At 38.5% G+C, this 16,655-nt stretch overlaps 1 protein-coding gene across 2 annotated transcripts; it reads left to right on the top strand.

Annotated features, from left to right (window-relative positions):
- LOC109233389 (protein PEROXIN-4) lies at positions 1,969 to 8,874 on the top strand. 2 transcript variants are annotated; one of them, XM_019399244.1, is made up of 6 exons: positions 1,969 to 2,074; positions 3,026 to 3,081; positions 6,264 to 6,383; positions 6,546 to 6,674; positions 7,706 to 7,835; positions 8,484 to 8,874. In XM_019399244.1, the coding sequence occupies exons 2-6, from the start codon at positions 3,076 to 3,078 to the stop codon at positions 8,570 to 8,572; spliced, it is 474 nt and encodes a 157-aa protein (XP_019254789.1). In that variant the 5' UTR covers positions 1,969 to 2,074; positions 3,026 to 3,075; the 3' UTR covers positions 8,573 to 8,874. The 2 variants fall into 2 exon arrangements, with proteins under 2 accessions (XP_019254789.1, XP_019254788.1); XM_019399243.1 differs by lacking the exons at positions 1,969 to 2,074; positions 3,026 to 3,081 and having other exon boundaries at positions 6,252 to 6,383.

Below are 16,655 nucleotides of genomic sequence, written 5' to 3' on the forward strand. Positions count from 1 at the left end.
ACCGCAATCATCCAAATAAAGTATTCAAGTAATGAAATTACTATCAAGAAAATGCAACAGAGACATTAGTACGGCCGATAAGAAGTAGTAATAGTAAAATCATGCCCAAATAGAAAGCATTCTGATAGTAACTTACACTACTAGAAATTCGACAAAAACCGACCAACTTTGGTCGGTAAAAAACCCGGCCAAAAAGCGACCAAAGTTGGTCGGTTTTTCAAAATATTTTAATTTTTAATTTTTTTTTTACGAAACCGACCAACTTTGGTCGTTTTCTTTGGCGCAAAAAAGCGGGAAACTATTTTTGAGTCCCGTGAAATTTATTTTTCAAGAAACCGACCAACTTTGGTCGGTTTTTGCAATTAAAATAAATAAAAATTAATATTAAAAAACCCGACCAACTTTGGTTGGTAAATTCGGCCGGTCATTTTAAAAAACCGACCAACTTCGGTCGGTAATTTTATTTTTTAATAAAACCGGCCAATTTTGGTCGGTTATTTTCGTGCGAAAATACAATTAGAGAGTATAAATAAAAAAAAAGACAATCTTAAAACAAAATGCACCAATAGTTTAGTGGTAGAATAGTATCCTGCCACATTACACACCCCGGTTCGATTCCCAGACGGTGAATCTTTTGATTACATAATTAAAATACCGACCAACTTTGGTCGGTTTTTTTTGCAATATTATTTTTTTTGAATTTAATTTACCGACCAATGTTGGTCTGTATATTAAAACGACCACCAAAATACCGTCCAAGCGTATTTGATCGTATTTTGGTCGTTAATTGGCCATAACCGATCAAAGTTGGTCGGTTTTTTTGGTCGGTATTTATCAGATTTGTAGTAGTGTCAGAGCTCGTCGCACCGGACTTGCCTAGTGTGGTTTATATTTTCTGTATAATTTATGAGTATTACAGCTTAAGTAGGTTACCCAGTACGTACTGGAAGGATAGCGAATACAAGTTTTCCTAGGAATTTTCCCAAAAAAAAAATTTGAATCTTATTTAAGTTTTAGCAAAAGAACTAAAAAATAATGTCCTTGTTTAAAGATAGCTCTAGGAATAACTCATCTGCTTTTGATCAATCATTTGTGGTTGACAGATAGTGACCTTAGGAGCATTTTATTTTTGTAAAAGAGTAATAATAAAATAAAAAGGCAAAAACATTTAACATTTGCGAAAATACATATTGTATAAAACTAAAACACAAAACGAAATATGAAAATTAATACAATTAACCGATTAAGCATAATAACAAGTGTACTTAACAATAATATAGGAGTATTCTGTATGTTATAGTTCTTTTAGAAAAAGCTAAATCAAGAGAAAAATACTCGAAAGTAGATAGCGCTAATTACGTGTCTTTTGATAGGGAAGAAATTGCGTAAATAGCAATTTTTGGACCGTTAATCAAACTTTAGCGACTGTATTAAAAGCTAATAACATTTACATAGGGGTATTATTACTTCTAGCCCGCGCCAAATACTATATACATTCGGTAGCTGAAAAAAGTGTACAAAACCACTAAACCCACTAAATTAAAAAGAAAAAAAACCACTAAATTTTCTCTAACTATGATTATTTTTATTTAAATTTTATTCCGCATTTAAAAAGTATCTATTTTCTTATTATATTTTAAATAGTGACTATAAACTCATAATCGGCCAAAAAATAGTCATCTCGCCCAGTTTTCCTTAAAAATTACCTGTTGATCGTTGTCCAGATATATAGATCGAGATGGTAGTAAGGAAAAAAATAAGTTGGGTTGCCTATATGAATCTTAAATGATTATATTGCTCAATATAAATTCATTCAAAACCAATATTATGCAAAACAAAAATACTTTATGTTTTCTTCTGACTTTGACATATAATAAAGTGGTCAATCTATAAATATAAAAAAGTTGGGGGACTGACTTTAACATTTCTAAACCTCATGGGGCATAAGCGGATATCTTTCATCTAATATCCTGCTACGGTGAAGACCCGAACGACCCTTTTATGATTTCTTAAATTTCCCAAAATAAAACCCCTTTTTCCCCCATTCAGATCAAATTGAATCAATTGATTTAAGGTAAAATTTCCTAAGCTTGAATCTTAGTTATATATTGAACTGTAATTCTACTTGCAATTTTTAGTTCTTGAGGGATTTTGTATTATTTTCTATAATTTAATGGCCTTAATAATCAGCTTTATTAAGGGATTTTTTTTCGTGCTGTTACTGTTTCTGTATACGGTTGAATGTTAGGCAGGTTTTGTAGCATAATATTCAATATCATTTCTTATTTTTAAGTATATTTCTAGTTGCAAGTTGAGTTATTGATTGGTTCTTTGTATTGTTTTCAAGAGATTTAAAGGTGAAAATTTTTGTGCTTATTTAATGTGATATAACCTACCCGTTTATCAGCTTATTATGAGAATTTTTGGGTTTTCACTTATTTTATTTGTACTGTTTGTATTTTTTTTCTTGAGCTTTATATGTATATTGGACTATAATTCTGCTTGCAAAGCCCAGGTCTTTAGATTGTTTTCAAGAATTTAAAGGAGAATTTTTTTTGGGTTATTCTATTTGAATTATCCTGAAGGGGAGCCTTGGCGTAACGGCTAAAGTTACTGCCATTTGACCAGCAGGTCACGGGTTCAAGCTGTGGAAATAACATCTTGCAGAAATGCGGGGTAAGGCTGTGTGCAATAGACCCTTGTGGTCCGGTCTTTCCCCGGACCCCGTGCATAGCGGGAGCTTAGTGCACCGGGCTACCCTATGTGAATTATCCTACCCTTTTATCAGCTTATATTTGGGATTTTTTGGGTACTGTTGTATTTTGTATCTTCAATCTGATATGTTATATAGTATTGAACTATAATTCTACTAGCAAGTTTAGTTCTTGTGGGGTTTCTGTATTATTTCCAAGATCAAAGGTGAAATATTTTGGGATTATTCTATGTGAACAAGCTTTCTTGTCATCAGCTTTATTATGGGAATTTTCTAGGTTCTAATTGTTTTATACATACTGTCGTATTTTAGGTTCTTCTGAGCTTTGAAGTGCTTGTCCTGATATAAAGGAGTGAATAAGGATGCAGGTTCGTAACTTTTAAAAATGCTTTCTGTTATTCTGAGGACAAAACATGACAAATATACACATTTCTAATTAAAGAATTTGTTTTATTATATTTTTTCTTAGCTTGATCTGTAAATTATTCGTCGTGTTTTGCTCATGGTTGACGATCTTGATATTACCCAATGGTCCAATAGGTTCGGGCTTTTAGGTTAGCTGTTTAAGTTTCTTCATCACTGCTTCAGACCACAACTTTTATCATTTTGCGTTACTTTTCATTGGCAAATTGGCAATTGATTGTTTTACAACAGACAACTGTCTTAGTCGGTGTTTTGTTGAATTTATTGTGGGACATAGTTTTTGCAAAATTTTATGGTGAAATTGTCACATGGTTTCTAGTGTTATCAAAAGCGAAAAGCGCAAAAAAGCTCCAAGGTCCGTTAAGGCTTTAAGTGCAAAGCGCAAATAAAGCGTGGGCTTTACTGAAGAAAGGAGAAAATGGATAAAATATACATACATGTATGTGTAATCCAAGACTAAAAATTATAAGCATGAATAACAAATATATGGGCGGACAAAGAAATTAAAAAAAAAAATTACGATAAAGTGAAATATCGATTGCTTTGTGTCGCCTCTCCAGGATTATGCTTATTAGCTAGGAAAAGTATGCCTATAGCCTTAATGACGACACTATAGTGCCCGCTAAGTGAGGCGGAGCGCTCAACATGTTTTGCGCCTCGCTTCAAGGCTTAAGTGTGCCTTTGACAACACCGATGGTTTGTGATAGCTTTCATGGAGTTGTAATGCGAAGTGACTCGATGCAGTAGTGGATTGTGATAAGGTAACTTTTGGGTTTTGAGAATTGGCAATTGGTGAACAAAGAAATTTGTCTTGATGGACTGTTTATGGACATCATCATCGTAGGTCTGGACGCCATGAGTCAAATAAGGATTAAGAAGTCACCCCAATGGCGCCCAAGGGTGTGGCCTAATGGTCAACGATGTCTCTGGTTCAAATCCCAGCAGAGGCAATAACACTAGGTAACCTCTTTCCATCCGTGCAAGCCTTTGTGGATAAAGTTACCCGGTACTTGTGTTGGTGGGAGGTAACAGATACCCCGTGGAATTATTCGAGGTGCGTGCAAGCTTGGGCCGCACTCCACGATTATAAAAACAATAAAAGAAGTCACTCCAATATGTAACTCACATAATTGTTAAAAATAAAAGAAAAAGTCATCCCAATATGTAACTCACATAATTGTTAAAAATAAAAGAAAAAGTCACCCCGATATGTAACTCACATAATTGTTAAAAGCCATTTTATTAGGTTTCAAACTGTATCAGTTTGACCGTCATTTGTAAACTTGGTGACTGGATTATAGGATTCCACATTCTTACCTAAAGTGTTTACACAACAGAAAGAGGGGAAAAAAGTTCCTAAGCCTCGCACATGGACAGATTTCTGATCTCTACAAATGGGACAAGGCATTCAAAGTCATAAAGCAGGCTGCAATATTGCCGAATGTCCTCTTATATCATAAGCCTATTGTTCTAGAATGTGGGGAGTTGGCGCAGAATCATTCTTACTTTAAGTTTGAGATATGTGGCTGCAAGTAGAAGGTTTTATGCAATACTGAAGGGTGATGTTAGGAGATGGAACTGGGAAGAGTTTCGTAGACTTGAAAAAAACAAACTTTTTTAGAGGAGCTGGCAGTTTTGGACCAGGCTGCTGACAATAAGTAATTCATGCAGGACGAGAAAAATAGAAAAAAAGAGAGCTAATTGGAGCTGGAAAAATTAGCAAATGGAAACTTCATGACGACAAAATTCAAGGTGCTTGTGATTAAGGAGGGAGACAGAAATACTAAATACTTCAGAGAGTAGCAAATTCAGACAAAGAAGTAATTCCATCAATAAACGGCTGGTAGAAGGTGTGGGGACAGAAGATACTGAAGAGATTAAGACAAATTCTTAGATACTACCAGAGCTTATACAGGGAAATAGAAGCATGGAGATCTTCAGCAGCAATGGGTGTACTTAACATAATAAATGAAGATGAAAGAAATTGCTTGAATGGTCTTTGAAGACGAGAAGGTTTTAGAGATCATAAAACCGTCTGCCCCTGGCAAGGCTCCTGGTCCGGACGGATATACCATAGCATTCTTCCAAAGAGCATAGTGTGTAATTAAGGAGCACATAATGAGAGCTCTAAATCACATCCATCAGAGCTGCCAGTTTTCGAAAGCAAGCAATGCTTCTTTTATAGCTTTCGTTCCAAAGAGAAAAGGTGCAATAGAACATAAGATTTCAGACCCATTAGCCTTATTGGAAGTGCTTACAAAATCATACCAAAAAATTCTGGCTGAAATGCTCAAAAGGGTGGTGGGGAAACTGGTGTTAGTGCAGTAAAAAGAACTAATGCGTCACTTGTGGCTAAGAGGTCTTGGACTGGAGACAGACAAAAGGAGAACCAGGGATAATATATAAATTAGATGTGGATACGGCATATGACAACATCAGTTAGCAGTTCCTTTTTAACACCCTTCAACAAATGGGGTTCGGCTTCAGGGTTAAGATGGCTTAACTGGTTAAGCTTTTGCGTGACAACAGTGAGATATTCTATTTTGGTAAATGATGAACCGGTGAGGTTTTCTCAATGGTAAAGTGGGTTGAGACAAGCTTACCTATGTCACCTTTTCTGTTTTTACTAGTAAATGAAAGCCGTCAACAGGACGGTGAAATCTTATTTTACCAGATCAAAAGAGAAATTCTGTGAATAGAGCTGCAATCTCTTTTTGGATTCTTTTTTATCCCGTAGGGAAGAGGGATTGGAAGTGGCATAGTTCTTTGTTGCAAACTAGAACCGTGCAAGCAAGATGAGTTACATATTACATTAAGGTTGCTTACAACTATGTATAATATTAGAAAGCATTAATGTTGCATATAACTATAACACTAGAAAACATAAATGATAAACAATTTAATATCAGAAGTTGTACAATTCAAAAAAAGAAGAAGATTCTTTTAGCCCTTTGAATTTCTGGAGGAATACACCTTTCATTGAGTGTGTAAGCTGGTAGGAAGATTCTAGAGTTGAGAAATTGGCATTATTCGGTCTCTTCTCCCGATAATTGTTACTGAATCTTGGTAAATATTTTCCTGTTGTACACCTTTGAAAATTTAACTAAAAGATTATATGCTGCGGCAGGCTTCAAGGGCAAGGCTTTTCAAAGAGTACAAAGAAGTACAGAGAGAGAAATCTGCTGATCCAGATATTCAATTAGTTTGTGATGATTCTAATATCTTTAAATGGACGGCTCTTATTAAAGTATGCTCCTTCATCCATTATGTGCAGCCTCTTTTTCCATGGTTATTCCACCCCCCCCCCCCCCCCCCCGACCCACAAAAAAAAAAAGAAAAGAAGTAAAAAGGGGAGGGGGAGGCAACAAAGCTTTTGATTAACATTCTGGCTCAATCATGTTGTGCACAGGGGCCATCTGAAACTCCTTATGATGGCGGAGTTTTCCAGCTTGCTTTCTCAGTTCCGGAGCAGTATCCTTTGCAACCTCCTCAAGTGCGGTTCCTGACCAAAATATTTCACCCAAATGTTCATTTTAAGGTAACTGCTAAATTATCCTTCTGGTGCTATTTGGTATTTGTCGAGATTAAACTTGCTGAGGGTCTGATATCCTGAACTGCAGCAAAGACACAAGTGAAATTTGCTACTTGTTTCCTGTTTTGACTATGTTTTGTGGTAAAAATGTGGCGAGGCAGCGAGCTGCTTTTTCCCTAACGCTAGCATTAAAAAGCAGAAAAACGCACGAAGCAAAATTCATTAAAAATTGCTGTTTTCCCTTCAAGTATTTGAGATGATGTCGAACCCCTCTTCTACGAGACTTAAATTTTAGCTTCACATTCCGCTTAATTTGGCCATTATATTGTGCAATATTTTACTATCAACCAACCAATATGCCCTAACTTCAAACTAGTTGGGTCGGCTATCCGGGTTGTTTATATCCATTTGGCTATATCCTAGCCCAGTATTTAGTGGATTCATCGTACTTGTATTATTTTTATACTGAACGTCAACCTACTGCAACCTTCTTGATTTATAGGCTTGGAAGTTGGATACCAATAAACTGAGTTTGAAATTAGCTGTTCACTATTTGTTTTAAATTGCTTTTGTTATAATATTATATGCAATTATAGTACTTAATATAAGAAGCATGTTCTTACGTTAAAAATCATGTATCTATGCCATTAACAATTATGTGGAATTATAGCGGAGTACCTCTTACAGATTCATTTAGCCCGTTCCTAGTTTTGTACTTGTATCTGTAGAGGCTAATCCCTTGTTTGGAAATATTGTGGTTATCTGGTGCTGCATTGTATAGTTTTGTTATTTTCCCAGAATTAGAGAACCAAATCATGCATTTCTAGTTGGACTGAGAAAGACCTCTCAACTATCCAGAAAATTAAAAAGCTTAATTAATATTTGACACACATGTGTGCTTGTCTCTGTGTCCTTTGCATTGTTTAAGAATTTACGAAAATTGTTTTACAGTTAGTTCTTACTAACTTACTAATCAAAAGGGAGTCTCTTCTTTTCACTCATCATTTATCTTATTCTTTTTTTTTTGGGGGGTTCAGACCGGAGAGATTTGCCTTGATATTTTGAAGAATGCGTGGAGCCCAGCATGGACACTCCAGTCTGTTTGTCGAGCTATAATTGCTTTGATGGCTCACCCTGAAGCTGATAGTCCGCTAAACTGTGACTCAGGTACTATGCGATGCCTTGATTTGGTGATTGCAAATGCGTCTCTTAGAATCCCTTTGATTCCATTTGGTGAATGCGCTTTAGAGAAATGTGTGCTTCAAACATTAACGCACAAAGTGATCCCAATGAGAAGCAATCAGTTCTTTGAATCTCAAGTTTGAGGAGTCGATTAATATCAATAGATTGTATATTGGATATTGAGATTAGTTATCTTTAAAAGAAAATTTATTATTATAATACTAAAGTTATTTTGTTTGGTATTTTTGACTTTTACCTAAATTTTCCACTTCATTTCAAAGAAGCGTGTGCTTGATTTCATACTTTTAGCTTCAACTGTCATGGACCTTGTTGCTCTTTTGCACATTTTGCTTTTAAAAACACCGGAAGAAAGTGAAAGAAACAGTTTGATGCTACAGCGGCAACAAAGAAAACAGATGGATGAAAGAAAGAAGGGGGGGGGGGGGGGGGATTGACAAACAAGACTTGGGGACAAGTTGGTGTATGGTTCGATATGCAATTATAATTTTCTTCAGATTCTAGGTAGATGACAGTGCTTCTCTCCGCACAACTTTTGCGCGCCTTTCTCCCTTTTCAGTTCCTCTAATTAGATTATTTCTTGATGCTAATTTTCTCTGCCTACTATGTACACAGGCAATCTTCTTCGATCTGGTGATATCAGAGGATATCAGTCGATGGCAAGGATGTACACTAGACTTGCAGCAATGCCCAAGAAGGGCTGAAAACGACGAGCTTGTAATGATGGCATTAACAAAAGTTGAATAATTGCGCATCTGCTTAGTGTTTTCTAACAACTGTGCATGAACTATTGTGTATTGTAATTTTTTGTTTTTTCGCAGCGATTTCTGATACAACTACTCATCGCTTTAGCAGGTTCCTTGTGTGCCTTTAGCAAGTGGAATATGTTTAAATCATCTTGATTTTTTGTATCTTGCAGAAAGAATGCTAAGTGGATATCTGATTTAGATTGTTCATTGTTGTGAGACTATATGTTCCACATTGATTCTACCTCAGGATGACAAGATCTTGTGCTTGTGTGTGTGGTTTTTTATTTTTTTTTTTTTTTTATTTTTTTATTTTTTTTTTTTTTTGGGTTATTTCTCAATTTGTACATGGCATCCTTGGGTAGGGGCACGCTACTTTCTCTGTATTGTTCCAATTTTAACGGATGTCTCCTAAGGCTTCTGGTATTACTAGTATCTCGCATAACTAGTACTCTTCCCGTTCACTTTTACTTGTTCGCTAAACTAAAAATATATTTTCATTTTTACTTGTCCACTATACTAAATAAAGAGAAAGATAATATGTTTTTTCCTGTTTTACCCTTATCATTCCCCAAATCATTTTCCAAGACTTTTGGAACTGCTATCATTATTATGATGAGGAAGGCAAGGTGTTGGTGGAAGAGGTGTATATTAGGCGTAGCTGGCAGACATACTTCCATAGACTCCTGAACGAAGATGAGGACAGGAGCATTGTGCTCGGAGAGTTGGAGAACTTAGCAAGCCAGCAAGATTTCAGGTTTTTTAGGCGTATTAAGATTGGGGAAGTTGGGGAGGCTATGCGAAAGATGAGTAGGAGTAGGGCAACCGGACCAGGCGAGATTCCGGTGAAATTTGGAAGGACGCAGGCTGGACAGGCTTGTAGTGGCTTACTGGATTGTTTATTGTCATTTTTAGGACGAAGCGGATGCCGGAAGAATGGATGTGCGAGTGTGATGGTCCCATTGTACAAGAACAAGGGTGATGTCCAGAATTGCACCAACTATAGGGGTATCAAGTTGCTGAGTCACACCATAAAAATTTGGGAAAGGGTAGTGCAGAGGAGGGCGAGAAGGAGTGTCTATTTCGGAGAATCAGTTCGGATTCATGCCACGGCGGTCGACTACCGAAGCCATCCATCTTGTGAGGAGGTTGATGGAGCATTATAGGGAGAGGAAGAAAGACTTACATATGGTGTTCATTGACTTAGAAAAAGCCTACGACAAAGTCCCTAGGGAGGTTCTATGGAGATGTTTAGAGGTTAGCGGCATTCCGGTAGCGTTCATTAGGGTGATTAAGGACATGTATGATGGAGCTAAGCTCGGGTGAAGGGCCGTGGGAAGGGATTCATATTATTTTCCAGTGATGAAGGGATTGCATCAGGGATCAGCTCTTAGCCCATTTTTATTTTCCCTAGCGATGGATGTGCTGACGCGTAACATACAGGGGGAAGTGTCATGGTGTATGTTATTTGCAGATGATATAGTGTTTATTGACGAGACGCGTGGCGGGGTTAATGCTAAGTTGGAGGTGTGGCGGCAAACCCTGGGATCTAAAGGTTTCAAGTTGAGCAGGACCAAAACAGAATACGTGGAGTGTAAGTTCAGCATTGGTACGCACGAAGCGGAAGTGGACGTGAAGCTTGATACTCAAGTCATCCCCAAGAGAGATAGTTTCAAATATCTTGGGTCTATTATGTAGAGTAACGGGGAGATGACGAGGATGTACCCACCGTATATGAGCGAGGTGGTTGAAATGGAGGCTTGCTTATGGTGTTTGTGTGACAGGAATGTGCCACCTAGACTTAAGGGCAAGTTCTACAAAGCGGTAGTTAGACCGGCCATGTTGTATGGAGCCGAGTGTTGGCCAGTCAAGAAATCACATGCCCAGAATATGAAAGTAGCAGAAATGAGGGTGTTGCGATGGATGTGTGGGTATACCAGAAAAGATAAGATTAGGAATAAATATATTAGGGACAAAGTGGGTGTGGCTCCTGTGGGAGAGAAGTTGAGGGAATCGAGGCTAAGATGGTTTGGCCATGTGAAGAGAAGAGACGCTGATGCCCCGATTAGGAGGTGCGAGAGGTTGCATGGCGAGTCAGATGTGGGGTAGAGAGAGGCCTAAGAAGAACTGGGTGGGTTGATTAGGCAGGACATGGCTCTGTTCCAGCTTACCGAGGACATGACCCTCGATAGAAAGGTGTGGAGGTCGAAAATTAGGGTGGTGGGCTAATAGACAGTCTATAGTTTTTCCTTGTCTTACTAGTAGTAGTTGTACTAGCCGGGTACCTTCTTATTCCTAGTCCCTTGTTTATATACGGTATGTCAGTATTAGCAGTATGATTGGCACTATTCTTGTAGTTTCATATCCTTAGATCTCTGTCATTATTCATTGTATTATTTGCTTACATTGTCTTATTACAGTCAAACCTCTCTATAACAACCTCGTTTGTTCCGAATATTTATGGATATTATAGCGAAGTGCTCTAATAGAGAATGTATATAAGGATGAAATCTGGTTCCGAAAAAGCTTGGCTTTTATAGTGAAGTGTTATTATTTAAGGATGCTGTTATAGAGAGGTCTGACTGTATATTGGTGTTGCTATTGTTTCTCTATTACACTGTCATTATTCGTTGTATTATTTGCTTACACTGTCTTTTTACATTGTTGTTGCTATTGTTTTTCAATTGCTCCCTTTTTTTACGTTATTGAGCCGAAGGTCTTTCGGAAACAACCTCTCTATCTTCATAGGTAGGGGTAAGGTGTCACGACCCGGATTTCCCACCGTCGGGATCGTGATGGCGCCTAACTTTTCAAGATGCTAGGCAAGCCAACGGATAAGGATTTAATACGCTAACCACTATCCCAAACAGTAAGTAACAATAATTAGACCAAAACAAAGTAAAGAAGTGCGGAAATTCATAATAATCCAAAAACTAATACACGACTACCCAAAATCTGGTGTCACAATCCACGAACTTCTAAGAGTCACTACAAATACTGGCTGAAAGAAAATACAATTGTTCTCGAATTAAAAGAAAACAGGAAAACTAGGATAAATGGAAGGGGACTCCAGGGTCTGCGAACGCAGGCAGATCTACCTTGGGTCTCCTGATGGATTGAAGGCAGCAACCCAACTCAGATCAACACGGTCCAGTACCGAAATCTGCACAGAAAGTGCAGAGTGCAGTATCATACAAACGACCCCATGTACTAGTAAGTGCCGAGCCTAACCTCGGCGAAGTAGTGACGAGGCTAGGACAAGACACATATATAAACCTGTGCAGTTAAGCAATATACGGGCATAATAACAGATAATAGAAATTAAACACGTAGTAACGGAAGGGGGAAACATGCTGAGGGGAGTACGAGATCATGAAAATAGAGCAATAAAGAAAACACAGTAAACAGTGCACGTCATCACCCTTCGTGCTTATACTCTCGTCCTCACCATAGCAAATGAAATGAACAATAATAATGAATATAAAATGGCACGGCATCACCCTTCGTGCTTACACTCTTCCTCACATGATAATAAATATGCAATGGCACGACATCACCCTTCGTGCTTTACACTCTTCCTCACCCAAACAACAGAACAATTACAACCCGGCAAGGGAATTATCAATAACAAGCCTCGTTTCAATATTTAACTTCACAATATAAATCTCAACTTGAGTCAATACTCAACCAATATCTAATTCCAGGAAAACATGATAAGAATTGTTTAACATGATGAATAACCAGTTTAAGCATGAACAGTACGAATAAAGAATACAATAGTCACAAGTATAAGACTCACTCGCATGCTATGACCCGACAACAACGTATAGATACTCGTCACCTCACCTATACGTCGTACTCAACAACCAAACACATAGCAAATAGATAACAACACCTAATCCCTCAAGCTAAGGTTAGCCACAACACTTACCTCGATTCCACGGCCAAACTCAAGCCTCAATAACCGCTTTTTCTCTAGTTTCCACCTCCGTACCACTCGTATCTAGTCATAATTAACTTAATAACGTCATTTACCGCTAAAGAAATAATTCCAATCCATAACTTTAAGTTTCCCAACATTTTCCCCAAAAAGTCAAAAACTGACCCCTGGACCGCTTGGTCAAAACTCGAAGTTCGGGCCGAAATCCGATTACCCATTCACCCCCGAGCCCGGATATACAATTGGTTTTGGAATCCGACCTCAATTTGAGATCTAAATCCCCAAATTTTGAAATTCCTAAGTTCTACCCAAAAACACCCAATTCCACCACGAAAACCCTAGATTCTAGGATAAATCTTGAAAAAAGATGTAATAGATTGAAAGAAATGAGTTAAGAATCATTTACCTATGATTTGGGGAAGAACTAGCCCTTGGAAAATCGCCTCTTGAAGTTTAGGTTTTGAAAAATGGGAGAATGAATGAAAAATCTCGTCTAAGTCCAAACTTATCAGCTGCAGATGTCGCATTTGCGACCTGAGCTTCGCATTTGCGAACCCTTCGCATTTCTGCTGCCTTCGCAAATGCGAACCTAAACTTCCGCAGATGCAGTATAATTCTTCGCAAATGCGAACAACCCAGTTCCCCCCCCCCCACCCCCCCCCCCCCCCGCCGCTTCCAAATGCGAACAATCTTCGCAAATGCGAGGCTCGCATTTGCGAGCCAGACCTCGCAATTGCGAAGTCTGCAGGACCTGAAGTGTCACGACCCCGGTTCGCCCTCCGTGAACCATCGTGACGGCACCTAGTCTCTACGACTAGGTAAGCCTAACAATGCGGAATATAAACAACAATTGCGGAAGAAATAATTTAAAAACCGAAATAGTAAAATAAAATAGTGTTTAAGATGCCGCCTGTCACATAATAGTACAAAATCTCAATCTAACTCTCCCAAAATCCGGAACCCCATGAATCACAAGCTAAGATATACATAAGAAGCTCTAACTCCAGAAACGTCTAACAAAAGGAAAACTACTGAAGGGATACACTATTACAGAAAGATAGAAGGGACTCCCCCGTCTGCGGACGCGGCATATATACCTCGAAGTCTCTACAAAAGCGCCTCGCCTCAAGGATGATAAGACTGAGTGGATGTACCTGGATCTGCACGAAAAAATATGCAGAAGAGTAGCATGAGCACACCACAACAGTGCCTAGTAAGTATCAAGACTAACCTCGGTGGAGTAGTGACGAGGAACAGTCAAGACACCTACCGGTCCAATAAACTATACAAATATAGGAACAACGGAACATGATGTATATATAAAGACTACACGAAATGGCTAACAATACTACAATCACAATAAAGGAAGAAAACATCAAGTAACAGTGAAAATACCAAAATAATGACATAGAAGAGCGAGCGAAAACACAAACCCAAATCCTAAATTCACACTACAGTAAAGGTAAGCAATAACTCAGGTCCTACGATAGTGTTCACATCAGGTCCTATCCAACAATTTCCACGAAGTACCGAATCTCGGACAAATTACAACTCACGATGTCCCATGTACCTGAAATCTAACACTTGGCATCCTGTGCCCCCATCAACCTCATGGTCATGGTGACAACTCACTTGCTAACTAGAGCCACTCTCACATATATAACAAGTAAACGAGGGTGCACATCTATACTCAGCAAAATCAGGAGGACTTCACATCCAATAGGAGTGTTCAACTACGTGTATGCTTGTGCAAGTGCTTTAACATAGTTCCTACCAGCTAATAAGCGTAAGGAACAGAACGGACAGCACGTATGATGTTTCCTCACAACTTCCACGAGATAAAGCTCGTACAGGTAAGCGTACCACAACACAATATTAAACAACAAGAATGCCCCCAGGCCATCGCATATCATCACAATCAATCCCTGACATAGCCCACCTTGTCTCTCCACGTGGGCAAATAATAACATAATGAGTGCCCGCCTTGTTTCGCCACACGTGCATCATAATGTTCCCACCTTGTCTCGCCACTTGCGCAACCCCTATATATATATATATATATATATATATATATATATATATATATATATATATACCCCGCCTTGTCACGCCGCATGTGCAATATATCAATAGTAGCAATATCACGGCAGAAACCTCGTGCAACCCCATAACAACAGCCGCATGGCAGAAACCTCGTGCATCACAATATCAACAACCGCACGGCAGAAACCTCGTGCACCACCACAACAAGTACAACAGCAACAATGACAATATATACAAGAACACGACAAGTAAATCAACTCAAGAACTTTCGATCACAAGGAGACGATAAAACTAGCTCACAAGGAATAACCACAATAGAGAATACTAAGCATGATAAGAATAACTCAACAAGGGAGAAAATAATATGAAGCAACAATCCCACAATATGTAATTCAACAACAAGGAAGCTAACACGAATCAAATAATTCCAAATAAGGAAATGTCTACTAAATATAGATTATCTAAACTTCTTTTAAGGTTCGGCAATTTACGAAGAATATACAATAATTTCCATTAAGGATAAGCAGCGGGAAGATAATCATCACCTCAATCAAGACTAAACAATTACATGGGAGATAATAATGATTTCCAATAAAGACGAGCAGTTATGAAAGATAGCATGACAATAGAAGAGGTAAAAATCTTCAGTTAAGCAAAATAAGAGTCAAATAGGCAATAAGAATGAATTATGAGCAATTAATTCCAATTAGATCATGTAGAGGTGAAACTAGTAAGTGGAAAACTCAAGCATATCAAGTACACATTCATACACAGTGAATATAAGGACCTAAGAACCCTAAAAGGCCTATTTTTCCACAAATAAGTGCGAGCACTCACTCGTCACCTTGCGTACACGAACTACAATCAACACAGCAGACTCAAATCCTAAGGGGAAGTCCCCCACACAAGGTTAGGCAAGATACTTACCTCGAACCGGCTCAAAATCAACCCGAAACCACGTTCTTGCCACGAGTACTCAACTCCAAATGGCACAAATCTATTCAATCCAATTGCATAATGTAAATAACACTTCAAGTAACTATTTCTACTAACAAATTCTAAGCTAATACGCAAAATTAGGTAAAATGACCAAAATGCCCCTCGGTCCCACACCTCGGAATCAGGTAAAACTCATATTTTTAGAACCCTCGTACTCTCACGAGTCTATACATATCAAGAACACTGAAATCGGAGTTTAATTGACCCCTCAAATACCCATTTTAAGGTCTCTAAATCTCAAGCCCTAATTATCCATTTTGCACTGATTTTCCCCTAATTTTTCACCACTAATAAGACCTTTAATCACATATAAACGAGTTATGAAGTCAAGAATATTACCTCCAAGTGATTCCCCTTTGGTTTCCTCAAAAATCTCCCTCAAAAGCTTCAATCCCGTTCAAAAATGGTGGAAAAATGAAAAAGGGTCGCGGATGGGCTATTTTAATACTGCCCATGTATTTGTACATCGCGATCGCAGGAGAAGAGAAGCGATCGCACAGAAGAATAGTTGCTGGCCCAAAGTGTGCTACGTGATCGCGAAAGGACTGATGCGATCGCGTAGAAGGAAAATGGCTACTGTACAAATTTTGTGCTACGCGATCGCGAACAAAACAATGCGATCGCAAAGAAGGAAAAATGTTGGGGCCCAGAGCTACACTATGCAATCGCGAAGTTATCTGTGCGAACGCAATGAAGGAAAATATGGCAGCTTGACATTGTACTACGTGATCGCGGCTATGCCTATGCGATCGCATAGAAGGGAACACCAGATAGTAGAACGGCAGTTCAAACATAGGGAAAAATGACCCGTGGCCCACCCGGAACACACCCGAGGCCCTAGGGACCTCGACCAAACATTCCAAGCAATCCTAAAACATCATTCAAACTTGTTCCAACCTTCGGAACGCTCAAAACAACATCAAAACACCAATTTTTCATCGGATTCAAGCCTAAGAATTCCAAAAACTCTCAAATTACGCTTTCGATCAAAAAGTCTATCAAATCTCGTCCGAATAACCTGAAATTTTGCACACACGTCACATTCAACACTAGGGAGCT

This window comes from Nicotiana attenuata, chromosome 10, assembly GCF_001879085.1.
Source record: "Nicotiana attenuata strain UT chromosome 10, NIATTr2, whole genome shotgun sequence".
Classification (NCBI taxonomy): Eukaryota; Viridiplantae; Streptophyta; class Magnoliopsida; order Solanales; family Solanaceae; genus Nicotiana; species Nicotiana attenuata.

What these genes read in the sequence shown, in the direction of transcription:
- LOC109233389 (XM_019399243.1), top strand. Translation starts at nt 6,252, where the DNA reads ATGCTGCGGCAGGCTTCAAGGGCAAGGCTTTTCAAAGAGTACAAAGAA. An exon ending in ACCCAAATGTTCATTTTAAG is followed by an intron (nt 6,675 to 7,705) that starts GTAACTGCTAAA and finishes TGGGGGGTTCAG; the next exon opens with ACCGGAGAGATTTGCCTTGA. An exon ending in TCCGCTAAACTGTGACTCAG is followed by an intron (nt 7,836 to 8,483) that starts GTACTATGCGAT and finishes CTATGTACACAG; the next exon opens with GCAATCTTCTTCGATCTGGT.